The sequence below is a fragment of the Bos indicus genome, chromosome 8 (assembly GCF_029378745.1).
Source record: "Bos indicus isolate NIAB-ARS_2022 breed Sahiwal x Tharparkar chromosome 8, NIAB-ARS_B.indTharparkar_mat_pri_1.0, whole genome shotgun sequence".
NCBI classification, from domain to species: domain Eukaryota; kingdom Metazoa; phylum Chordata; class Mammalia; order Artiodactyla; family Bovidae; genus Bos; species Bos indicus.
In genome coordinates, this window is record NC_091767.1 from 80,854,768 (window position 1) to 80,879,856 (window position 25,089).

The following is a 25,089-nucleotide window of genomic DNA, read 5'->3' on the forward strand; positions in this document are numbered from 1 at the left end:
CCTGCCAATGCAGGAGACATAAGACACGTGGGTTCGAATCTGGGTTGGGAAGATCCCCTGGAGGAGGGCATGGCAGCCCACTCCAGTATTCTTGCCTGGACAGAGGAGCCTGGGGGCTACAGTTCGTGGGGTTGCAAAGAGTCAACACAACTGAAGCAACTTAGCATGCGGCACCCACGACTTGAAGATAGAAGGGCTAGTTTGAAGATTCAATTGTAATGAAAGGTGGTAGATTGGCTTCAGGGGTCATGGGCTCATCTGCCACAGTAAATGGCATCAGGGAGAAGCCAGTGCCCCATTTCTTCTTGCCTGATTTCTTCTTGCCTGATCAGCAACACCCCAATGAGTAACTGCCTCAGAATAGAACTTTTCAACTCCTGTGCTGACCTGGGTCATAATTCAGGGGAAGTGCTGGCAAGATACTCCAGCCCTTTCCGCCCAGTGCAGCATTTTGTCTCAGTACCTGCTGAGATTTGAGGTTAAAAGAAGAAACCCAACAAGGACAACCCCATGTTCTACAGATCACTGTCCAAAGTGTGGTTTCCAACCCTAGGAGAACCAATACTTTCTAACAGTGGTGCCCAACCTTTTGGATAGGGGAGTGGTTTGGGCAGTAATTCGAACCCTGGGGAACGGTGGATGGAGCTTTGCTGTTCACCTCCTGCTGTGCTTCCTGTGTCCTAACAGACCAAGGGCTGGTGGGGGGTTGGGGACCCCTGCTTTATAATGTACATTTTGTGATGCTGCCGTCACTCTCCTGAAATAAAACTCAAAGGTAACAGTGTACCTACTGAGGTAATTTTAAAAGATCAACAGAATGCCCTAACTGTAATATAACAAAGACATCAAAGTAATATATATGTGATATAATAAAATGTGTTTCAGTATGTAATTGCAGAGCACAGGCGATGAAGAGACATTGTTTTTTTGTTTTTTTTAAGTAGGAATATCGCTGTATTTATTCTCATTCAGGCAATTTTTCTGTAACTTCAGCATTTTCCTCTCAAAACATAAGAACAAAAGAATCCCAAAGCTTAGAACTGGATCACTTGGCCCTTTCTCTTCTTATCTCCTCCAAGTTCAAAATGCTTGCACCTCTTAATGGCCAGCATCCTCTTGGATCTGCAGTTGGGCTCAACGCATTCAAGTCTCAGCACGATCTTCTTGGTGGTTTTAGCCTTCTTCCGGAAAATTGGCTTGGTTTGCCCACCGTAGCCACTTTGCTTCCGATCATAGCGCCTCTTTCCCTGGGCATACAGGGAATCTTTGCCCTTCTTATACTGGGTCACTTTGTGAGGCTGATGCTTTCCACACTTCTTATAGAAAGTCCTGCGGGTTTTAGGTACATTGACCATCTTTGCAGTAGAGGTGTCTTCGAGGTGCAAACGAGAGACCCGATGTCCACGTTCCTGCCTCGCTCGTCTCGCGCCTCACCGGAGACATTGTTAACTTGACAGATGCTTGGGCCCATCCACAGAATCCCCGAATGTAACACCTACAGATGCCATGGATGTTGGAGGGACAGCAACTCAAAACAGCAGCAACAGGCTAACATTTTACAAGTGGGGATCAGAGCTTCTGAAAGATTAAGCGGGAAAGGATGTGTGTATAATTCCACCAACATATACAATTGGTGCACTCTTGGGAAAGTCAGTGTGTATTAAGCCATACCCTCTCAAAACCCTCTGGGTCATATTAAAATGCAGTTAAGTCCTAAGTTCAGATGATCACAAACAAGGTCTTTCTCTTATATAAATGCTTAGCAGACACTCAGAAGTCAAGCAGACTCGGGAGAATTCGTCCCATTCAGAACACTGTGTGCACTTGTCAGGAGCCCAGCACCCACCTACCCACCGCCCGCCAGCAGCAGGCCCCCAGTGCTGGGAACTAAAACTGCCACCTTCCATTTTCAAAATGCCAGCTCCTGGGTGGTGCTCCCCTTGTCGAGAAAGATGAGTCGGAGTTTACCAGGAGGAAACGGAGGAAGGAACGCAGGAGAGTTGTGAGTTTGCTACTAGGGCATGAGCATGCCCTAGGGCTCCCATCCTGGGTTGTTGGTGGAAAATGTAACAATGGCTCAGGAGGAGGAGATGAGCATTAAATCAGCACCTCCTAGGATTTAGGTCTGGAAGCAGGGGCCCAGCCAGGCCTGAGATCGCACTGAAAGAAAAAGGCAGACCCTTAGCTCTGAGGCACTCCTGCATGGGTCACCCTGAGTACCTCATTTATGTAGCATCCCTTTACTGGCCATCCTAGGTGAGCCGGGTGCTGGGGATACCATCCTGCCCTCAAGTTGGCCTCTGTTTTAGAGGGGAAAAGTATCACATGATTACCCTCCAGTCCAGTGGGGTCACGATGGAGAACCACGTGTGGGCTGGAGCCTGCCCATGAGGAAACTTCTGGGAGAGGTCACAGCAAGATAGGTCTCCTAGGGTGCAAGGAGTTAACAGGCTAAAGCACAGGGAGTCATCGTGGGTAGGGGCGAAGGACTTGTCCTCAGGCTGCAAGCCAGAGGCTGTTATTACACAGCTGGGAGCTGAGAGCCAAGAGGGTGCATGAGGCCAGGATGGAGCTAGCATGACATGACCAGCGTTCCACCATGTAGCCCTTGAGGTGGGTTCTCCGGGGGCACGGAGCTCCTCGCCAGCACCATCTCTTCAAAAGCACCCATGTTATATTTAATAGCACATTGTTCTTGTGTCTGTCTCTCCTCAAAGCTGCAGATCTGGGGCTGGCACACAGGAGGTCCTCCACGAATGTTTGTTGATGAATCTGTGCATCATCCAGGGCTGGGGAGACTTCTGCTTCTCCCTGTAGGGCTGAGAAAGAAGACGGCAGAAATGTTATCATGTCCTGCAGGCCCTTCCCCAGCATTTAACTTTGTACCTTGAGACACCCTTCTTCTCATCATCTTGTACCTTCAGAATGTTGTCAAGGAGCAGGACTCTTCCACACAGAAGGGGCAGGCACCCAGGCCAGTCTAGACTGCTTCCCAGAAATTGTTCTACCTAGTTCATCGTGCATCCAAGTGCAATGGGAGTGGGCAAATCCACTGAGACAGAGCACATCGGTGGTTGCTAGTGGCAGGGCAGAGGGAGGGCTGGGAAGTAACCACCAATAGGTACAGAGTTTCCTTGTGGGGCAGGTGGAAGTGCTTTGGGACCAAATGGCAGTGATAGTTAGTTGTACATGTAGTAAAAACTGCTGAAAGGTCTGTTGTTAAATGGTTAAAATGGTGAATTGTATGTTATGTCTGCATGCATGCTAAGTCACTTCAGTCGTGTCCGGCTCTTTGTGACCCGATGGACTGTAGCCCGCCAGGCTTCTCTGCCCCTGGATTCCCCAGGCAAGAGTACTGGAGTGAGTTTCCATGTCCTTCTCCAGTGCATCTTCCCCACCCAGGGTTCAGACCTGCATCTCTTATGTCTCCCACATTGGCAGCAGGTTCTTTACCACTAGGGCCACCTGGGGAGCCTATGTTATGTCTGTTTTATATTTAAAAAATTTTAATGCCACGGGGACAGAACAAGAGGTATCTACCACGTGAGTAGAAATTGCAGACCTCCTGAAGTACAGACTTCCAGTTAGAAATTAAATAAACCTTGGGGCTATAATGCACAGCTGTTGACTAGAGTTAATAATACTCTACAGCACATTCGAAAGTTGATGAAAATAGATCTTTAATATTCGCATCACAAAAAAATATTTTTACTGTGGGTAGTGAGGGATGTTAACTAGACTTACCACGATGATCATTTCACAATAGATACAAACATCAAATCATTTACATTGATTTGAAACTAATGTTATAATAAGGTTACTTTTACCTCCATTTTTTTTTTTAAAGGCAAAGAAAACTCACAGACCAGAAGGATGCACTGGGGGTCTTTTGTTTGTTTTGGGGGCTGTTTTATGTTTTTGTTTATCTTCTGCCGTCGCTGCACAGCTTGCAGGATCTTAGTTCCTCCGACCAGGGATCAAACTTGGGCACAGAGTCCTAACCAATGGACCCCCAGGGAAGTCCCAAGCAGCTGGGTTCTTGAACCGTGGGAATCAGCATGTGTGTTTTGCTCAGGGCCTGCTCTTCTCCCTGACTAAGGGCCCATTTCATCTCTATGCAGGACACACACCGAGGACTCTTCATCCAGCAACTGCGACCCACACAGAACCTGCAGCCAAGAATCAAGCTAAAGCTGTTCGGCCACTCGGGGTCTGGGAAGACCACTCTGGTGGAATCCCTCAAGTGTGGGCTGCTGAGGAGCTTCTTCCGAAGACGCCGGCCCCGGCTCTCCTCCACCAACTCTACCCGGTTCCCACCCTCGCCCCTGGCCTCCAAGCCGGCAGGTATGCGTGCACCCCACCAGCCCTTGTCTCTCCACTGGGTGCTTCCAAAGTCAAAGCCTGGGAGGAAGGGTGGCTTTGTTTTGAGCACTTGGCCTGAGGCTGACCAACTCCTGCCGCCTTGGTGGCTTCAAGGTGTGGGCCCCCTGGCTCTTGGCCCTGTGTCCACCTCACTCTTGGGCAGCAAGTACACCCTGCCCCCATGCTAGTAAGGAAAGGGCCTCACTGAACTCACAGTCCATAGTCACAGACGTGCAAAATAGCACAACCATGTCGTATTCTGCTCAGGGACTCTGCCCTTGAAGACGCAAAGAACTGGGACTGACACAGATTCAAGGTTCCACAGATGGAATATCAGCTCCCAGGATGGGTCCTCTCCCCTGACACTCCTTGGAATGCTGTGTGCACGTCCAGGAATGCAAGAACGCAGAGCAACAAGTCTGGGTGCATGGGGAGGCCCATCCACGCGTATCTGGAAAGTGGGGTGGTGGTTTTGAAAGTCTCCTTAATGGTTTTTCAATTGGTCCATCTGCTCACCTGGACCCTGGTTGGAAAGCAGATGTTGCCATCTACCCCCACCTCCCACAGACACAATTATCAGCGGGCCCACACCCAGAACTGCAGGGTGACCTGTCCCTCCCAGGGAGAAACACCGGAGATGACCAAGAGGAAGCTGAACAGTCTGGGGTGTTGTTTTTCCTGACCCCGCCCCCCTTTTAGAGTAAGGGAATTAAGTTTTTCAAAGATAGGAATATAGACCTTCAGAGACTTTTCTAAACAATGTCATTTTTGAAGCTCTGTGCCTCGGATTCACTTTCTGTACATAATACAAAGGTGTCATATCTGTTACCTAGAATGAAAACGGATTTCAAAGTTTTGTTTCTATGTATTTCTCTCTCCACGAGGAGGGAGGTCTGGGCAGCATTAGTAGGGTGAGGGACAATTGACTGAGATCTTCATGCCCTTTCAACTTTTTTGCTCTGAGCACAGCAATAGGATTTGAACTAGGGGAAGAAGTACGGCCAAAATGGACATATAATTAGAATGATTATAATATTGCTAACGCATACTGCTAGTGCAAACTGAGCACTAACCGTGTGCCAGGAACGGGCAAAATGTGGTACGTTTGACACCTCATTTAATCCACGTGACAGCTTTATTGGCATTTTTCCACCCTTTTACTGAAGCCTTGAGGGGTCAGATACACTGCCTAGAGTCACACAGCTGGCAGTTCATGAAGTGTCTGGCTCCTGAGCCAGGGCTTGTTAATAACGCTTATAACTCCATCTGACTTGGGGCATATTTGTGCTCACATTTTCCATTTTCCACTGTAATTTTGCTCAATTTCAGAATGTAAGATAGGTTTATACCTTCTCAGAAGCCAGTAGTTTTCCAGATTTGACCATTAAGTTCAGCCTGTGTGTGTGGATATGCCAACGTTTGCATAAGGTTCAAAGTGAGCTTCTCTAGCAGTTCCTGGGGTTGCCCCTAGAAGGAGCCAATTCTCACCTGCTGTGGGTAAGGTCACTCCAGTCTCAATGACTTGAGGCTGGGAGGTGCAGCGGGAGGGAGGCAGAGAGAAACAGACAAAGAGCAGAGACAAAGATGGGATCTCTACAGATCCATGATCTGGAATTTTCATTAGCCATATTAGATATGAATTTATGCTGCAGGGGGCATCCCTTGTGGCTCAGCTGGTAAAGAATCTACCTGCAATGCAAGAGAAGACCTGGGTTCGATTCTTGGGTTGGGAAGATCCCCTGGAGAAGGGAACGGCTACCTACTCCAGTATTCTGGCCTGGTGAATTCCATGGACTTTACAGTCCGTGGAGTCGAAAAGAGTTGGACATGACTGAGCAACTTTCTCACTTCACTTATGCTGCAGGAGCTCATGGGCATACTTCAGGTGACATACAGGCTCTCCAGGAGGGAAAACAGCTCTACCCTCTACCCTCACTTCTCAGAAGTCGGATCTCCATTCTTCTTCCTCTGATCAGTTCCCATGTCTGGAAGAATCCAGAAGTAGATTCTTGATAAAACACAACTCAGGATGGCTAAAGTGAAAGAAGGAGTTATCACTCAGTCATATCCAACTCTTTGTGACCCCATGGACTGTAGCTTTCCAGGCTCCTCTGCCCATGGGATTCTCCCAGCAAGAATACTGGAGTGGGTTGCCATTTCCTTCTCCAGGGAATCTTCCCAACCCAGGGATCGAATCAGGTCTCCTGCATTGCAGGCAGATTCTTTACCATCTGAGTCACCAGGGACGCCCCTCAGGATGACTAGATTATCGGCAAATCTCACTGCATCTTCCAGCCAGAGCTTAGAGAGATGTGAGTCATGGGGCTGAGTTACACAGATTCTCTCAAGGACGACAGGTGCTCTGGACCAGATGAGTGTCCCTGACTGCGATCAGCACAGAGAAAAGTAACTCGGGGTGCAGGGATGTGAAGTCAGAGGTCAGCAGCCGGGTAAGCTGCAGCATTTTGTGTAGTATGAGGAAAGGGAAGGAGAAAAGTTGAATTAACTTCCAGCATTTGCAAATCAAGACACTTCACCTAAAAAGTTGGATATTTATTTGATTTCTTGTAAAAAACAAACTTGGGAGCTCTGGCCACGCTGGATTCACATTTCTACCTGGAACCAGTTAGTGGCTGAGATGAGGGGCGTAGCACCATATCGAGGGGCCCAGGCTCTGCATTTTGCCCTGCCCCCACCCAGCCCCCTAACTCCAGGAGGGAGAGCTCAGGAGTAGACTCCCCACATCTGTGTCTGAAATTTCTCCCTGTGACAGAAATGACTTTTCAGCAGTGCCTTGGTGTGTGTGACCCTTGGGCTAAGGTCACTCCTAGTTCATCCCAAATCTGTCTGACCAAGGCCAGGCAGCCTCCCAGAGGGCCTGGGCAAGGACGGAAGAGGCCCACCCAGCTTCGTGTCCCGGTGGCTGGTCTGCTCTGAGGGTGGCTGAAGTGTCCATATGGACAGTTCCTGGAGGTGACAAGATTCACTTGCAGCTAACTCTAGTCCTGCTGAGGCCGATTCACTCACAGCTAATTCTAGTCCTGCTGAGGCTGATAAGAGCTGGGAGGCTGTGTTTTCTACAGGAGGCTCTGTGTCAGGCCCTTCTCCTGCCCTGCCCAGTGAGGGGCCAGCAGGCCCCCTGCTGCAGAATGCAGGCAGGAGGCAGCAGAACATGAAGCCTGGACCCCCGCAGCCCCAGACCAGGCAGCCTAACAGTCACTTTCTGACCCTCACAAAACAGAAGGGGGTCCTCAGGAAAACAGCATGGCACAGATATGAAGCACCAGGAGGGCCACCTTGGGGGGACCCGGCTTGGGGAGGGCGGCAGGCTCTGGGGGCCTTGTGTACCATAGGAGAAGGGACGGGGCAGTGTTTCTTTGTAAGGCATGAGGAAAGGCTGCTCTGGAGCATGGTCTTCAGGGAAGGAGGTCTGTTGCAGCCAGGCTCAGCTGCACCCCAGCTCTGGACACCCCTGATTTCTGCTAGAATGGTCAGGCCTTCCTCCTTTCCCTGGGACAGATGCCTGAATGAGCACATTTACGTCACTCAGGCGCCAGGAAGATTGTGGGCTTTTAGAAACTTGCCTTTTGCATTGTGCTGGAGCTAGAGCCTGAGCCATCAGCCAGGAGACAGGATAGCATGGCGTAGGGGACCTGGTGTAGCCGCTCACGGCACATGGCTGCCGCACACACTCCCTTTGTGCCACAGCTGTTGAACAGTGATTTTGCGGTAGGAAGGAAGCCCCTGGTGCCAGCGGAGGAGTGAATGTCCAGAAAGAGCACTGCAGAAGGCTGTTGCCTGCTTACCAGAGAGCAGTGTTTGCAGGAAGTCTGTTCTGACCTGGGTGCTAAAGTGGCTTCTCCATCGGGGCCTTCCACTTTTTACCACTAGAGGTCAGTGGTTAGCAAAAATGCTTTCCTTGTGATTTACACTTGATCTTAGCCAAAAGGCTGAGAAGTGATTTTCCCTCGTGGTTTTATTGTTTCCCTGTAAAGTAGTTCTTTAATAATACCGTGTACAACAATGTCCTGATTTTCATCCTCCCAACAAAAACTGTCAGTGAGATGCAGGAGTTCCTGTCATTTACCGAATCTGGTCTGTTCTTCCTCGGCAAGCCCCCAGTGCTGCTGGTGCTGCTGCTGCTGCTAAGTCGTGTCCGACTCTGTGCAACCCCATAGACGGCAGCCCATCAGGCTCCGCCGTCCCTGGGATTCTCCAGGCAAGAACACTGGAGTGGGTTGCCATTTCCTTCTCCAATGCATGAAAGTGAAAAGTCGCTGAGTCGTGTCCGACTCTTAGCGACCCCAGGGACCGTAGCCCACCAGGCTCCTCCATCCATGGGATTTTCCAGGCAAGAGTACTGGAGTGGGGTGCCATTGCCTTCTCCACGGTGCTCCTAAGACAAAACTTATTCCTGACAGTGGCCGTCCCAGACACAGGTTTTGGAGCACAGGAAAATGGACACGCCCATTCTTATGGAAGTCACGTGGCTTTTCTCAGACTTGGACTAACAATCTCTAAAGAAATACACTAAAATGCCTATCTTGTTGGCCTAGAGTATTGGTCTTTACCTTTCTGTTTGCCAAGTTTCCCCCTTTTATACCAGGGCTGGGGGAAGATCGTAGGGCAGAGAACAAATATATGAATAATTCTTCCCCTTCTCATCTTATTGCCCCTTCTTCCTCCCTTGTACCTGACCCAGCTTTTGAGCTCCAATTTTATCCTCCTCCCCGTCAAACCTCTTGAAAACTCCTATTATCTATGTCCTCTGTCTAGAATGTTTGGTCTTTCAACAAGGGTTATCTTTGTGTTCGGATGACCAGTTTTAAAAGTCAGGTGGCCCAGATGTGATGACCTTGCAGAGTCTGTCGCTATCAACTCTGAAACAAAGCCACTAACTGTGTAGTAGGATTTAGTTCACTGAGCCCCTCCCAGATGCACTCTCAGAGCCCCCACATGTGCCCACCCAAGTCCTAGCCTTCACCATACTGTTGGAGGTCTGTTGGAGAGACAAGCAAGCCAGCGAGCAGTCAGGCTGAGGACACACAGGGCTCTGCCTGTGGCCCAGGGGACCCAACTGTGTTATTCAACTGATCTCTCACAAAGTTCTACCATTATTATTCATGATAACATCTTTAAAACTGGTTCTTTTTATTTACTAAAATATATAGATTTGAAAATGAAATCTTCATGTCCTTTCCATGAATAGAAAACCAATACCACTGCTACCAGTAAATAAAAATAGATACCGTGAACAGTGATGTGAGGAAAACCTAGCTATATACTGTTGAAAGTGAAAGTCTCCCAGTGGTCTCCAACTCTTTGCAACCCCATGGACTGTAGTCTGTCAAGCTACTCTGTCCATGGAATTCTCCAGGCCAGAATGGGTAGCCATTCCCTTCTCCAGAGGATCTTCCCAACCCAGAGATCAAACCCAGGTCTCCTGCATTGCAGGCAGTTTCTTTACCATCTGAGCCACCAGGGTAGCTCATATACTGTTACCCACTCCCTCCTTATAAAAAGGGAAGATTAGCAAGGATTGAAGACATGTAAAGACTTAATGCCACAAACTGAGACTTGCTGCTAAAGCAATTTAAAAACTTTCAAGGGGATCTTTTAAAGCAATAGCCTTCTCACTGTGTGATTCAGCATTAATTAATGCTCTGGCCTGCCACCATCTAAGATCATTTTTCATTCGATCTAACTTCTCATGTGCCAGAGTGATACTCATCTCACCTGTATCAGTCAGGCTCCTGGTGGGGGTTTAATGAAAGGTTCAAGTCACAGACACAATTCACAGGAACATAAAAGAGAGGGTGAAGCACCCAGAGGCCAGGTTAGTTACCACCCCTGGGGCGGAAAGGGCAAGAGGAAGAAGTCACAATCCTGGGAAAGCTGGAGCTCCAGGGGAGAAGCTGCTCAGGGAAGTCTAGAGTCAGAGACACAACTGGCATCAGAAAAGCAGCAGGCAGTGCAAGGGGACATGGGCATCAACCTTCTTCTCCAGTGCCTCCCATCAGCGGACCCTAACTGGAGGCAAATGGCGAGCAAGCCTGGGAGAGGCAGTCCATCAGGTCGGCCTCTCAGTGCACAGAGCAGGACAGGAAAGGATACAAGAGGTGGAGCAAACAGAATCAGCACAATGTCCCTGGGAAACGTTGCTGCCCAGCATATGCGAGGGACACACACACACACCTTGGCCTGAAGGGAGGGGGAGACAGAGGGCGGAGGCTGGGAGGGACAGGGCAGGCAAGATCTAATGTGCCTGTTCTCTGGCCCGCAGTGTCCGTGAGCATCAGCAACCTGTACCCGGGCTGTGAGAACGTGAGCGTCAGGAGCCGCAGCATGATGTTCGAGCCAGGCCTCACCAAGGGGGTGCTGGAGGTGTTCGGGGCCCCGTCCCACCATCTGCACTGCGCCACCGATGACCAGTCCACAAAGGCAATCGACATCCAGAATGCCTATTTGAACGGTATGGCTCACCCTGCCCAAATGAAAGAGTTTCCAGCAGGGAACCTGTCCCGGCGAGCATGAAGGGTGGAGAAAGGGCCAGCGTAGGAGTGACCCAGGGCTGAGGCACAGCTGGTTAATATCCCAAAAGTAAAACTAAACACAGTAGGTGCTTAACAAATGACTGTTAAGTTGTCATTCAGTCGCTTAGTCGTGTCCGACTGTTTGCCAGCCCATGGACTGCAGCATGCCAGGCTTCCCTGTCCTTCACCTTCTCCCAGAGCTTGGCTGAAACTCATGTCCATTGAGTCTGTGATGCCATCCAACCGTCTAATCCTCTGAGCCCCGTTCTCCTGCCCTCAGTACTTCCCAGCATGCGGGTCTTTTCCAATGAGTCGGCTATTGCATCAAGTGGCTGAAGTATTGGAGCTTCAGCCTCAGCATCCAGTGAGTATTCAGGATTGGTTTTCTTTAGGACTGACTGGTTTGATCTCCTTGCAGTCCAAGAGACTCTCAAGAGTCTTTTGGGTAAAAGTGAAGAGTCTTTTGGGTAAAAGTAAAGAGTCTTTTGAGTAAAAGTAAAGAGTCTTTTGGGTAAAAATAAAGAGTCTTTTGAGTAAAGAGTATGTTTACTCTTTGGAATAAATTTAAAGACTCAAATTCAAAGACTTAGAGTAAATTTTTTAAAAAGACTTTACTCAACAGTCTTTTGAGTCTGTTGAGTAAATTAGTGCATTTTTTAACCTCATAAAATACAGTCCCATTAGCAGTTGGTATACCCAATTTGAAACCCAAGTGCTCTCCCCAGAGCTCCCAGGGCCCCCAGCAGGAACACAAACCTTGCTGAGATGCAGTCCATTCAGAACAGGGATAGAGCAGTTTCTCTGAGGCTGAGTTCCCTTAACTGTGAGGATTTTATGAGCTGGTGTCTATTAAAGGTCCAAGGGAGAGGAACTCAGAAGAAATTGGGGGCATCTTCATGAAAGCCCTTTTATATACTAAACCCAGTGAAAAATAGAATACTCAGGGTGTTTACCTAAAGCAGCGGTTCCTAAACTCCAGCATACACACACATCCCCTGGAGCCACTGGAAACAGACTGCCAGGCCCTGCCCCTAAGCCTCTGATTCAGCCCATCTGGGGCCTTTCCTGGCGATGCTGCTACTGGGCCAGGGACCCTAAGGAAATAAAATTCATATGCATTTTGCTCCCTTAAAAGCTGAGTGTTGTCTGAGTTCCGGGGAGCACAGCTGGCCCCGCCGCATAGGGAGAGAAGTGTGTGCTCAGTACCCGCCACCCACACCCTCACCCCGCCTCCTCCCCTGGTCTCACCCCCTTCCCGTGTCTGGCTCCCAGCACTCTGCAGGCTCAAAGGGCCAATTTCTGTGTTCCCAAAACTATTCCCACTGAGGTGTTAGCTGCCAGACTTAGAGGGTCATGCTCCCCAGGAGTGCTGGGCTCTAGAAAAACCCTGAGGATCTTCCAGAATGTCTCGACTGCAGACTTTCTGGCACAGAGTAAACCCCAAGGGGAAAAATTAGGGAAAAGGAGCCTGAAATCCTATAACTTAAGTGGTCCTGCCTGACTTCCCAGAGGCCATTTGGTGGATGTCACTGACCTTGTGGTGTCCAAGTGTCTGGACGATCATGAGGAGGTTCTGGGTGCCCTAGAAACTCCAGGTCAGAATCTCGCCCATGATACTTATAGGAAAACCAGCCACACCACAGCCCCTGTGTGGGAAAACAACCGCACCGCCCACCCCCACCCCCCCACACACACACTTCCTCCCTAGCCTGACCCTTCCACTGCCTCCCCCAGTGTGGCTGGCCTCTCGGACCCAATCTCCTCGCAGTTCCTCTTACATCCTTCATGTGCCAAGCTGCTCTTCAGTTATCGCATCTTACACCTGTGTACAGTGGCCATCCAAAACAGGGTGCTCCCTTAGCCGTAGAGGCGAATTTAGTCACTATTTAACCAAAATTAAGGTCACATTTCATAGTGAAGATTCCAGTGTTGGGGGGTAGAAAACAAAGTATTTGTACACATACACCTTTCCATGTATGCTTACAGGCATGCACATACACACACGTGTAGGGGGTGTGTGTGTGTGTTTGTACCACTCTGGGGTGTTACAAGTAGATGTGATAGAGATACACATATAATAATGATACAGATATGATAATGGAAGTGTTAAGGAAAATGGAAAAGCAGATGACAGGTACAAGCAGGTTTATTGTAGTAATAGCATTAGTCACTCAGGCATCTCCACTTCTTTGCGACCCAATGGACTGTAGCTCACCAGGCTCCTGTGTCCATGGGATTCTCCAGGGAAGAATACTAGAGTAGGCTGCCATTTCCTTCTCCAGGAGATCTTCCTGACCCAGGGATTGAACCAAGTTCTGCATGGCAAGCAGATTCTTTACCGCCTAAGCCACCTATAGATGTATAGATACAAGGCGTGGGTATAGAAACAGACATAGACAGAAAATATAGGGATGTGTAAATATTCCATATGTAGATCTGTACTTAAGTAGATGCATAAATAAACAGATGAATGCGGTGGATGTCACTGTCCCTCTTCACAAACCCTAAAGTGCTGAGAAAGATTGTGATTGAAATTTGGTGGCGTTTCACGATCATAATCTTTCTTTTCCTTTTTCTCTGTAGGCATTGGTGACTTCAGTGTGTGGGAGTTCTCTGGAAATCCTGTCTACTTCTGCTGTTATGACTATTTTGCTGCAAACGATCCCACGTCCATCCATGTCATCGTTTTCAGTCTAGAAGAACCCTATGAGATTCAGCTGAATCAAGTGATTTTCTGGCTTAGTTTCCTGAAGTCTCTTGTCCCAGTGGAAGAACCGATAGGTGAGCCACGACGCCGGGGGCTGGATGGCCCTTCCTCCTGACCTTGCTTCCCGCTCACACCCAGATCCGACAGCTTGTGGCCAGCAAGCCACCCTTATTCCTCCCTCCTATCAGGAGATTTCCACTCGGGAAGCTTCCTAAGGCTCAGCTGTTGGTTTTGTTCTGCAAGGAGTTGTTTCATGACTGCATATTTCTGCCACAAAGACTCAGTTCTGAACAATTCCTTGAGAGTCATTTCTCACTTTCTTTCTGTATTTCTGAGCTGTGGTCATTTCTGTTAGGTGCAAAGTGGGACACCTCATCTGACAGCTGCTGTGCCTTTACCTAATGGGCACGTAATTAATAAACAGAACAAGCTCCCCTTCATCCATCAAAAATGAAAGAAAGGGAACCATGTTAACTGAATGTAGTATCTTAGCCTTACCCCTAGAGGAAAAGACAGCGTGGACAGACTTATTTTGTTCTTTTCAGACAAAAAAAGAGGCAGCCTTCCCTGGTGAAATGTAAAACTCAGCAGTCAATTCTTTTCCTGAAAAGCATATAACAGCAAAATAAATTGGGCTAATTCCCTTCAGGGTACCTCCACTTTTGTCCCCTCCTTTCTCATGTTTTCATTTTAAACACTGCCATAAGTGAGAGGCTCTCTGCTGATGTGAACTGCAGGAGTTTCCCTTCTGAGCCATTTCTGTGCTGTGCTGCATTTAGCAGCTGGCTCTGGTCTTGGAAAGGGCCTCCCCCAGCCAGAGGTTAGATCTCCCCTCACCATGCAAACAAGGCCTACTTGGAGGAAGATCTGAGAAGCTGCAACATGTTCTGTGGTCGCTTCTGGTCCACTTCTGAGCAGCCTTCCTTGAGGCCCAGAAAATAGGCTCATTCCATCTTTGGCCAGGCCTAGACCTTCTAGTGACCTTGTAGGTCACTCCGATCAGCAGGCATAGGTTTGCAAGTCTGCAGACAAAATGTACTAGTCTCGTCCACCTAGCAAGGCAGCCCAGACCTGAGGCCGAGCACCCCACCTCACCTCAGCAGGGTGGAGGTTTGCTCTTCACACCTGGGCAGGTGTGAAATGGCTCACTTTCTGCCCTCAGCCTTTGGCGGCAAGCTGAAGAACCCACTCCGAGTTGTCCTGGTGGCCACCCATGCCGACATCGTGAACCTTCCTCGTTCAGCTGGAGGCGAGTTTGGATATGACAAAGACACCTCGTTGCTGAAAGAGATCAGGAACAGGTAAGGTGGCTGCTGTATCTTCAGGCAATGCAGCCGAAATCAGGTGACCCAGAGGGAGGAATGAAAGCCCTGAAAGGTCTCTTTGGCTGGGCCGAAATTTTTATTGTATGTTTCGTTGTTACCAAAGCCACCAGTATACATAATAACAAATGAAACAGAAGTAAAAGGTACAGGATAAAAATCAGCAGCCTTGGAGTACCACTGCCCAGAGGTAACTCTTTTTAGCTGTTTTGTGCATTTTTTTTTTCAGCTTTACTGAAATATAATTGACAAGTGAAATTGTAAGCTATTTAAACTATACAAAGTGGTGATTCAATATATATATATATACACAATGTGAAAGGATTCTCTCCATCTCATTAACATATCAGTCACCTCGCATATTTCTCTTTTTTGTGTATGAGGACATCAATCAGTATTTCTTAGAATGTAAGTTGCAACCTGCTAGTGGATCATAAACTTCATTTCAGAGGCCTGCAGTAGAATATAGGTAAGAGGAACATGATAGAAAATATCAGAGTTCATTTTATGTCCAGTATTCTTGGAAAACTTTTTTGTTTCACTGAGGAATATGGATGTGCTTAGAATCACAGCATAGAAGTATCTATTTTTACTTAGTGTCTATCCCCCCCCAAAATTTTGAACCTAAAGCTCTACTTAATATGCTAGTAATTTGAATTCTTGGTTTATCAACTCACACTTACCTATTATCTTCCTGATATGAAAAATAAGGCTTCTACTCATACTTTTTTTTGAACATTTTATTTTGTATTGGAGTGTAGCCAATTAACAATGTTGTTACGGTTTCTGGTGACCTACTAGTTAATACTTTAGGTCTAAGGTGTTGTTTCATGCTCATCCCTCTTTCTCACTCCATCAGCTTCCACAGCATCTCTTCTCCTGCCTGGTCAAGTGAGTTCATTAGGCCTCCCCTTCCTGTGTCGGGGGAAGCTGTGTTCCCCAGTTTTGTGGAACCTGGCACCTGTCTGCACCTGGAGCAGGCGGTGTCCCCAGGCCTCCACACCAGGGCAACATTACAGAGGCCAGCCAACAGCAGGTGGGAGTGTGTCTCCGCAAGGCCACCAGCCCTTCCTTGCCCCCCACCAGCTCTTTGGACCAGCAGCAGCCTGGCCCTCTGTGGAAACAGCTGGGGAGACTGCGTCCCTCTCAGGAGGCCACTGCTCTTCCCTTAGGTTTGGGAACGATCTTCACATTTCAAATAAGCTCTTTGTTCTGGATGCTGGGGCTTCTGGGTCTAAGGACATGAAGGTGCTTCGAAATCACCTGCAAGAAATACGGAGCCAGATTGTTTCGGTGAGTATACCTGGGGAGGGCTGGACCCAACCTTCAGCCAGACCAGCCAGTGGCCAGGGATTTGGACCTCTTTGTGCCTCTTTGTATGGTTCTCGTGGTTTGGTCTGGTTTTCAGGGGACCCAGTACAAGGTGTCTACATGGCCATGTTTTTATCCTGTTGTTCTAGGGTGAGCAAGAGTAGAGAAATGAGGAGATGGCCTCGAGATGAAGAGCTGTTATGGGCAAGACAGACTACCTTAGAGTGTATGAAATTCTGAGTTTTAGTGGTTTGTTTAAGAGTAAAATTGCTTCCTAAAAATTACAAAAGCAATTCAAAAGTGAGTAAACATATTGTGAAATATTTGGGAAATGCAGAAAAGTGGAAAAACAGTCACCAACAAAATTCACTGAAGAAATAATAGATGACCAAATGGAATGAGATGGTGTTCTTAGATGGCAAGATCTTAGGAAGTGTTTCATTTTCCTAAGTTATGTAAACTTTGTACAGTTCTCATTAGGATCTGAATGGGATTGAGGACATGGGGTTTTTGTCTTAACATTTCAATAGAAGAATAAGTGAACACAAAGGCTCTGCAATCAGTAAATAAATGGAATAGATTAGTGAGGGCAGAAATAGTTCAGAACATCTGCAGAAATTTAATAGAAAACAGAGATGTTATTTAACTTTAATGGGGAAATTTAATAAATGACCTGGCACAACTGGCTATTTGCCTGGAAGGAAATAAAGTTGAACTCCTACTCACTACGCAGCCCCAAAATAAACTGTAGGCAGATTAAAGCATTAAATGTAAAAAGCAGTATCTTGAATAGAAATGCAAGAGAATTTATTTTTAAAATACCTCGAGAGTGTTCGAGAAACCTTTTAAACCAAGACAGAGAACCTCAGAAGTTTTCAAAGAAAATACACCAATAGTTTGTTCAAATACATTGGACAACGTAAAAGTTTAAAAAGTTTTTTCTGGCAAATAAATTCCATAAATGAAGTTAAAAGGTGACATGGATTGGGGAAAGAAATATTTTCAATGCTTCTGGCATATGAAAGATTACTATCCATAATATTCAAAAAGCTATCTGAAATGAGCAAATGTTCTAATGGAAAACGCTAAAAAAAGAAAAAAAAAGTGCTCCAGGGACTGTTTTTTTGTCTAAGCTCCAGTGTAACAAGGATACGGCTCTTACCCCCCTGCCTGGTAGAGGCCCTCTTCAGTTATAATTTACTGTTTACCTGATGGAAGTGACCTGTTTACAACACCAGGCTCCAGTTCCAGATGTGCTTTAGGAATTTTCAGGAACTCTCTCCTCTCTCATGAAGCCTGACCCCGACTTTCTGAAAGGGGTCGCACTACAGCACTCAGTGGGCAGGGAGTAAGCCTGGAGGGCCTCAGAGAACCTGGTCACAGAACCCCGTGGGTGGCAATCAGGAACAGTGGTCTGTGAAGGGCTCAGTGCCTGCCCACCAGGTGGGCCAAGGGCCTGTGTTCCCTGCAGCGTTTTGAGCTGAGGTGTGGCATATATCTGCTCCACGTCCCTGTACCCCATAGCTCCTGAAATCAGGCAGATAGAACTCACCAAACCCACTGCTTTTAGCCCTGGGAATGTTGTTGAATTTAGGGGGCATAAAAATGTGATTGAAAAAGGGACTGCCCAACAAATGATGCAGTGCAGTGTATGGCCAGTTAATTTCAGTTCAGTTCAGTCACTCAGTCGTGTCCGACTCTTTGCAACCCCATGAATCGCAGCACGCCAGGCCTCCCTGTCCATCACCAACTCCCGGAGTTCACTCAGACTCATGTCCATAGAGTCAGTGATGCCATCCAGCCATCTCATCCTCTGTCGTCCCCTTCTTCTCCTGCCCCCAGTCCCTCCCAGCATTAGAGTCTTTTCCAATGAGTCAACTTTTCCCATGAGGTGGCCAAAGTACTGGAGTTTCAGCTTTAGCATCAGTCCTTCCAAAGAACACCCAGGACTGATCTCCTTTAGAAAGGACTGGTTGGATCTCCTTGCAGTCCAAGGGACTCTCAAGAGTCTTCTCCAACACCACAGTTCAAAAGCATAGGAGGTTTAATTAGGAAGATGTGTTGATTATATGAGTCTGTAGCACAGACTGATTTATTTAACCAAGTTAAGAGATGAAAAGCTTATTACAAGACAATTATCAAGAATTAATCAAATTGGCACTAATGGTAAAGACCCACCTGCCAATGTAGGAGACATAACAGACACAGGTTCGATCCCTGGGTTGGGAAGATCCCCTGGAGGTGGGCACACAACCCACTCCAGTATTCTTGCCTAGAGAATCCCATGGACAGAGGAGCCTGACAGGCTTCAGTTCATAGGGTCACAGAGAGTCAGACATGACTGAAGTGACTTAGCACACATGTACATCTCAACAGTAATCCTCAACGATACCTAATTTACTGGTAAAAACCCATCTAATGTTGATATAATGATACTTAACTCTCTTTTCCTGTCTCTTTGTTCATAAAGTGGTCATCCCCTGGCTGAAACCCTCACTACAAGGGGGTGGGGGGACATCAGAAGTTGGTGCACCTTAGGTCACGGAGTCCACAGTTCCAGAACCATTATTGCAAAGCCTCACCATCTGTCTAACATGAACAGAAGTGAAAGCCTCTGTAAACTTGTAGATTTGTGAAATAGATTCTGCTTAAAGGCAGTCTGAGAAAAGAACTGCCCCAGGCACCTAACACAGTGCTTTTTGCACATAGTAGTTATTCAGTGTTTGTTAAATAAAGCTATTAGTGTTGTTCAAATTTTAAAAAAAAGACCTGCCCCAGTACTTAGCCAAAAAAGCATGAGTGCACCCAAAAAATTCCATGCAGCAGTGCAGATGTGAGCAGCGTCATTTTTAATCCCAGCTCCCCCTGAGTCCCCACAGCAGAACATTGACCTGCCCATCCTGCATGTTCTAGGTCTGCCCTCCAATGACTCACCTATGTGAAAAGATCATCTCCACTTTGCCCTCCTGGAGGAAGCTCAATGGCCCCAACCAGCTGATGTCACTGCAGCAGTTCGTGTACGACGTACAGGACCAGTTGAACCCCCTGGCCAGCGAGGCAGACCTCCGGCACATCGCCCAGCAGCTCCACAGTGCTGGCGAGGTGAGCGCTCCAGCCTGGCAGGGATCTGGGAGGAGCCCCCCGGGATGCATTTCCAGCATCTGAAGGTGGGATGAGCTGGAGGGGCAGAGTGGCAACTGCTCACTGCCCCTGATGCCTCACAGGAGGGCTCGAGTGATTTCCTGAACTGTGATCCTCTGCTCTCCTGTCCACCTTAAAAGGGCTGTTTATTTGTTGTTGTCTTTTTTTTTCCGCTTTGCTTTAGTTGGTTGGTTTTCTGGCTTCTCTAAGTTTGAGGGCAGAATTCCCACTACCCTGGGTGACTGGGCCTCTCCTCCCTCTCCCCATAGCACCTGGTGCTTAGCTGTGATTCTTGCAGCTTGGATGACTGCTCTCCATGAGGCGTGTCAGCTACACACAGACCTAGTGGGTTCACAGACAGTCAAGAAATGGCAGTGATGTATCCTCAGGGAGATGACATCTGGAGACACTAAGATGTGCCAAGCGGTGGTCCCCAGAGATGATCAAGAAATAGAAATCTCTGTTTCTGGTTGTGTTACATTCATCACTGGGATGTAGTTTGGGAAGTCTGTTCTAATTGCTTCATATGCTGCCTGTCCCTCTAAAGGGGGCGTAGCCTTCACATGCTTCCATCTTGTGAAATCAGGAAACAGTATAAGCTAGTCTGGAACAAGAAGAACAGTTCTGAACATGAAAACCCAGAAGCAGTTCAGAGAATCTTACAAACAAGAAGTTTGCCTCCCCATTCTCAGGGGCCACATTGGGCCCTTGGCCATGGATCATATAGGCTTGAAATTCTGATTAAATCAAGAAGCCAGTGATCCTAAAAACCTAGAGCCTCAGGCAATGATTGTGTCAGTCTTTGAATCCCCATGAAACCACAGGCTAAATCCACTAGCCCCTCCAGCAGTACTTTAAACGATTGCCTCCAAGGATGGGAAAAACGAAGGACCAAAGCTCACCTTATAGTGCTAGATATAAACGTATGTATTTTAACCACAATAATAAGCTCACTCTTTTTAATAATGTATTCTCTTGCCTTCTGGCATTTGACCAGCAACTTTCTAGCTGGTCAATTCAGCAATTCTTCTCTCCTTGCTCTTGAGACTTTAATAAGTAAATGAAGGTAAAAAGAAAAGAAGGGAAATCTGAATCAGGATGCCCTACTCTGGCTGCCAGCCCCTCTCCAGTACTGTTCTGCTCTCTAGAAAATAATCTAAGGTTCTTACTCAGATTTCATCAGTTGTTCTGTCTTTTTCTGGCTCAGGATCGCACATTGCACTCAGTCATCTGTCTCCTTAGTCGCTATCAATAAGGCACAGTGTATCTGTCTGTCTTCGGTGACCCTGAGGAGATAGTTATGTCTAGGACTAAACTGCAGACAGTATTCTACCAAAGTGAAAGTGAAAGTCGCTCAGTTGTGTCCAACTTTTTGCAACCCCATGGATAGTCCACAGAATTCTCTAGGTCAGAATACTGAAGTGGGTAGCCTATCCCTTCTCCAGGGGATCTTCCCAACCCAGGAATTGAACCAGGGTCTCCTGTATTGCGGGCAGATTCTTTACCAACTGAGGAATCAGGGAAGCCCATTCTACCAAATGCCTTATTAAAAACTAAAAGACACTGTTCTGCATTCCAGAAATGTCTCAAGTTTGAACAGAGGGCATCTCAAAGACTTAAGACTACAGGGAGAAAAGTGGGGGCTTCCCTGGTGGCTCAGATGGTAAAGAATCTGCCTGCATCCCAGGAGACCTGGGTTTGATCCCTGGGTCAGGAAGATCCCCTGGAGAAGGGAATGGCTACCCACTCCTGTATTCTTGCCTGGAGAATTACAAGGACAGAGGATATAGTCTATGACGTTGCAAAGAGTTGGACATCACTGAGTAACTAACACTCTCTTTCACTTTTCATGGGGAGAAAAGTACTCCCAGTGCAAACAGGTCTCAGCCTCCATGCAAGATCACTGATCTTTGTAGAACTAACCAAGGACAGAAGAAAGTTGCTTCTGTTTGTGTGTGTGTGTGTCATTTTGTTTTCTAACTTCTGCTTTTTAAAGAAATGAGTATGACAGGAAAAGCTGAAGTCCCCTTTGGCCATCACCTCTCATCTCATTCCTCCCTTTCCCCTCCAGGCCCAACCACTATGGTAGCATATCTTTCCAGAACAGTCTAATATAACATTCTTTATCTTTTTTGAAAAATTTCAAGCCTTCAGAGAAGTTGCAAGAACAGTAGGATGTATCCTCATATCCTCCAAACCTAATTTAACTAGCTGTTTATGCTTTGCTAAATTTGCTTTGTCTCTCTTCTGTTTATTTATTTGCTTTGCAAACATCATGACCTTTCACCTCTAAATAATTTAGCTCGCATCTGCTAAGGAGGACATTCTCCCACATAACCATAATATAATTGATTATCATATCCTGGAAGCACAACGTTGATATAATACTATTGTTGAATTTATAGTCCTCTTTCAAGTATTTGCCACTTGTCCCAGTATTTTCTTTTACAGCTAATTTTATTCATTTGTGTATTTATTTTGGGATTCAGAATCCAGCCAAAAATCACCCATTGCATTTGGCTTCTGTCTCTCCCTCTCTTATTGCATTGGCCTTTTATAATAAGAGTCAAAGGTAGTCTTTTCAGAATCTCCCTTATGACATTGCCAAGCTGGTATTTCTTGGCTGAGAATTGATTTTGAGACCCCTCCATATGAATGTCCTGGGTCCTTCCTTATGGCATCTGCACAGATTTCATCCCTGCTCAGGCCCCTTAGTGGTTTGAGCAGCTGGGTTATCTGGCCCTCTGTGTTCCTAATGCATGACTTCCCCTTGTCCCCTTGGACAGATCAACATCATGCAGAGCGAGACCGTCCAGGACGTGCTGCTCCTGGATCCCCGCTGGCTGTGCACCAACGTTCTGGGGAAGCTGCTCTCTGTGGAGACCCCACGGGCCCTGCACCATTACCGCGGCCGCTACACCATGGAGGACGTCCAGCGCCTGGTGCCCGACAGTGACGTGGAGGAGCTGCTGCAGATCCTGGATGCCATGGACATCTGTGCACGGGACCTGAGCAGCGGGACCATGGTGGACATCCCCGCCCTGATCAAGACTGACAGCCTGCACCGCTCCTGGACGGACGAGGAGGACGAGGCGCGGGTCTACGGCGGCGTGCGAGTCGTCCCGGTGGAGCACCTCACCCCCTTCCCATGTGGCATCTTCCACAAGGTGCAGGTGAACCTGTGCCGGTGGATCCACCAGCAGAGCACCGAGGGGGACGCGGACATTCGCCTGTGGGTGAACGGCTGCAAGATCGCCAATCGCGGGGCCGAGCTGCTGGTGCTCCTGGTCAACCACGGCCAGGGTATTGAGGTCCAGGTGCGTGGACTGGAGACGGAGAAGATCAAGTGCTGCTTCCTGCTGGACTCCGTGTGCAGCACCATCGAGAACGTCATGGCCACCACGCTGCCCGGGCTGCTGACGGTGAAGCACTACCTGAGCCCCCAGCAGCTACGAGAGCACCACGAGCCCGTCATGATCTACCAGCCACGGGACTTCTTCCGGGCGCAGACTCTCAAGGAGACCTCACTGACCAACACCATGGGCGGGTACAAGGAGAGCTTTAGCAGTATCATGTGCTTCGGCTGTCACGACGTCTACTCGCAGGCCAGCCTCGGCATGGACATCCACGCGTCAGATCTGAACCTCCTGACCCGGAGGAAACTCAGTCGCCTGCTGGACCCGCCCGACCCCATGGGGAAGGACTGGTGCCTCCTTGCCATGAACTTGGGCCTCCCCGACCTTGTGGCCAAGTACAACACCAATAACGGGTCTCCCAAGGAGTTCCTCCCGAGCCCAGTCCACGCCCTGCTCCGGGAATGGACTTCCTACCCCGAGAGCACTGTCGGCATTCTCATGTCCAAACTGCGGGAGCTGGGGCGTCGGGACGCAGCGGACTTCCTGCTGAAGGCGTCCTCTGTGTTCAAAATCAACCTCGACGGCAACGGCCAGGAGGCCTACGCCTCAAGCTGCAACAGTGGCACATCTTACAATTCCATTAGCTCGGTCGTGTCCCGGTGAGGGCAGCCTTTGGCTTGGGCAGGGTCTCTTCCAACTGCAGGGGCAAGGGGGACACAGCCCATCTTTCCCACCAGAGATTCTGGCGCGTTCCTTCCTACGCCCACATCCTGAAGGACGCCCCCTCCCTCCCCGCCTCACCTATTTCTCTGCCACTACCTCCCTCCTCTCACACATTCCCTGATGTGTGAATGAATGGTCTTTCTAGTTCAAGAGCAGACCCTATCCTTTAAACCTTTGGCCATTTGAAAAGCTAGCCACCCTCCACCTCTCATCCTCTAGTACCTTGCTTCTTAATGATAATTTTATTGGAATTCCTAACTTTTCAATGAAATTTTTTTAAACTGTTATATTAAATGTCCTTTAAAAAAAAAAAAGCGCACATTTATCCAAGATGTGTATTTCTTATACTCTTTTCTTTGTTATATCATGTCCTCAGCTTATCTCTTTTATATTTGTAGGAAAAACTCCCATGTAAGGAATCCCACTGTATGATTTATAAACAGACAATATGTGAGTGCCTTTTGCAGAAGAGGGTGTGTTTGAAATCATCCAAGTCAGCCCGAAGCTGTTGAGAAAGAAACACTCCCTCTCTGTCTCTTGCTGTATGCTGATCATCGCCAGAGGTGCTTCACCCGAGGGTTTTTGGTTGTTTTTTTTTTTTTTTTTGGAAACTTGTGTTTCCTTTGGCAAGGAAAGGGGAGAAAGAAACCTCCTCTAGAGCAATTTCATGGCCAGTGTTGTTACTGCAAGACATGTTCGTGTTTGCTTCTGTTTCATCGTCAGTGTGAACGTTCACGTGGAACCTGCAGGCTGTCATGCTTCTTCATCCCCTGTCGTCTCAGGTAGAAGGTTGACACGGTCATAGGGAGCCAAGACCTGTGTGAGAATTCAGAAGACCCCAACTCATGATTTGTGGCAGTTTGTTGTCATTGTGCATAGCAGATGGTTCTCCACATTTAGATCCTGGTTTGAAAACTTCCTGTACTTGAAGTCGCAAAAAGAAAATAAAGGAAGCAAGTTTTCTTGCAGTGATTTTGAATTGTAATGGAGTTTTAAATTGAAATAAGGGAACATGTCCTAATTCTTCTGTCCTGAGAAGCATGTAATTTTAATATTATATCATATGTATATATATATATGCAGTATGTATATACATATATATTAATACAGGTATTTTTACTTAATCTTTAAGATGTAGTAAAAAAAGTTTTCTTTTTTGTTCTTTTTTTCTTTTCCTTTTTTTTTTTTTTTTTTTTATAAATAAACTGTTGCTTGTTGCATTAGCTTGTTGGTCTTTAATTCAAAAATGATTCTTTTTGTCATGTCTTCATTTGTCAGTACCCCACCTCCTGGGACCAGCCAGTCTAGAAAGTGATTAAACCTAAACTCTTAGGGCTGGAAATCAACAGCAGTTTATTAGGTGCTTAATTATTACTGAAGTTGGGAAAGGTGTGGAAAAGCAGAAAGAGCTTGGATGATGTAGAAAAGAAGCTCTTTCCATTTCCTTAGGTGAGCCCCAAAACCAAATTGTATCATTTAGTTCTCTGCTATGGGGAAACAGGAAGCTTTCTATTTCTGTACAAAGGCGGAGAGACTAGTGCCCTATGGGAGCAAGAGAAAACTTGCTACAAAAGATACATACCTGCCTGCCTTTACTTAGAGACCACACTGCCCCAGGCCATCAGGTTCAGTCC

The 25,089-nt window shown here is 47.5% G+C and overlaps 2 protein-coding genes across 6 annotated transcripts in view; one reads left to right on the forward strand and one right to left on the reverse strand.

Moving 5' to 3' along the window:
• The window catches only part of DAPK1 (death associated protein kinase 1), a 211,556-nt gene extending 186,878 nt beyond the window's left edge, over positions 1 to 24,678 (forward strand). For 4 of the 5 annotated variants that reach the window (XM_070795079.1, XM_070795076.1, XM_070795077.1 and 1 more), the window contains exons 20-27: positions 4,122 to 4,344; positions 10,646 to 10,834; positions 13,479 to 13,676; positions 14,765 to 14,903; positions 16,097 to 16,217; positions 19,149 to 19,337; positions 22,163 to 23,391; positions 23,854 to 24,678. In XM_070795079.1, the coding sequence (XP_070651180.1) occupies positions 4,122 to 4,344; positions 10,646 to 10,834; positions 13,479 to 13,676; positions 14,765 to 14,903; positions 16,097 to 16,217; positions 19,149 to 19,337; positions 22,163 to 23,391; positions 23,854 to 23,887 (2,322 nt within the window). In that variant the 3' untranslated portion in view covers positions 23,888 to 24,678. Of the gene's footprint in view, positions 1 to 4,121; positions 4,345 to 10,645; positions 10,835 to 13,478; positions 13,677 to 14,764; positions 14,904 to 16,096; positions 16,218 to 19,148; positions 19,338 to 22,162 lie in introns of all 5 variants that reach the window. The other variant, XM_019966531.2, reaches the window with a different exon arrangement.
• On the reverse strand, positions 920 to 1,432 carry LOC139184606 (large ribosomal subunit protein eL42-like). The gene has a single exon (XM_070795080.1). The coding sequence runs from the start codon at positions 1,353 to 1,355 to the stop codon at positions 1,035 to 1,037; it is 321 nt and encodes a 106-aa protein (XP_070651181.1). The 5' UTR covers positions 1,356 to 1,432; the 3' UTR covers positions 920 to 1,034.
• Positions 24,679 to 25,089: the final 411 nt, after the last annotated feature.

Bases quoted from the DNA above. Each gene is read 5' to 3' on its own strand.
- LOC139184606 (XM_070795080.1), bottom strand. From the start codon at position 1,355: ATGGTCAATGTACCTAAAACCCGCAGGACTTTCTATAAGAAGTGTGGA.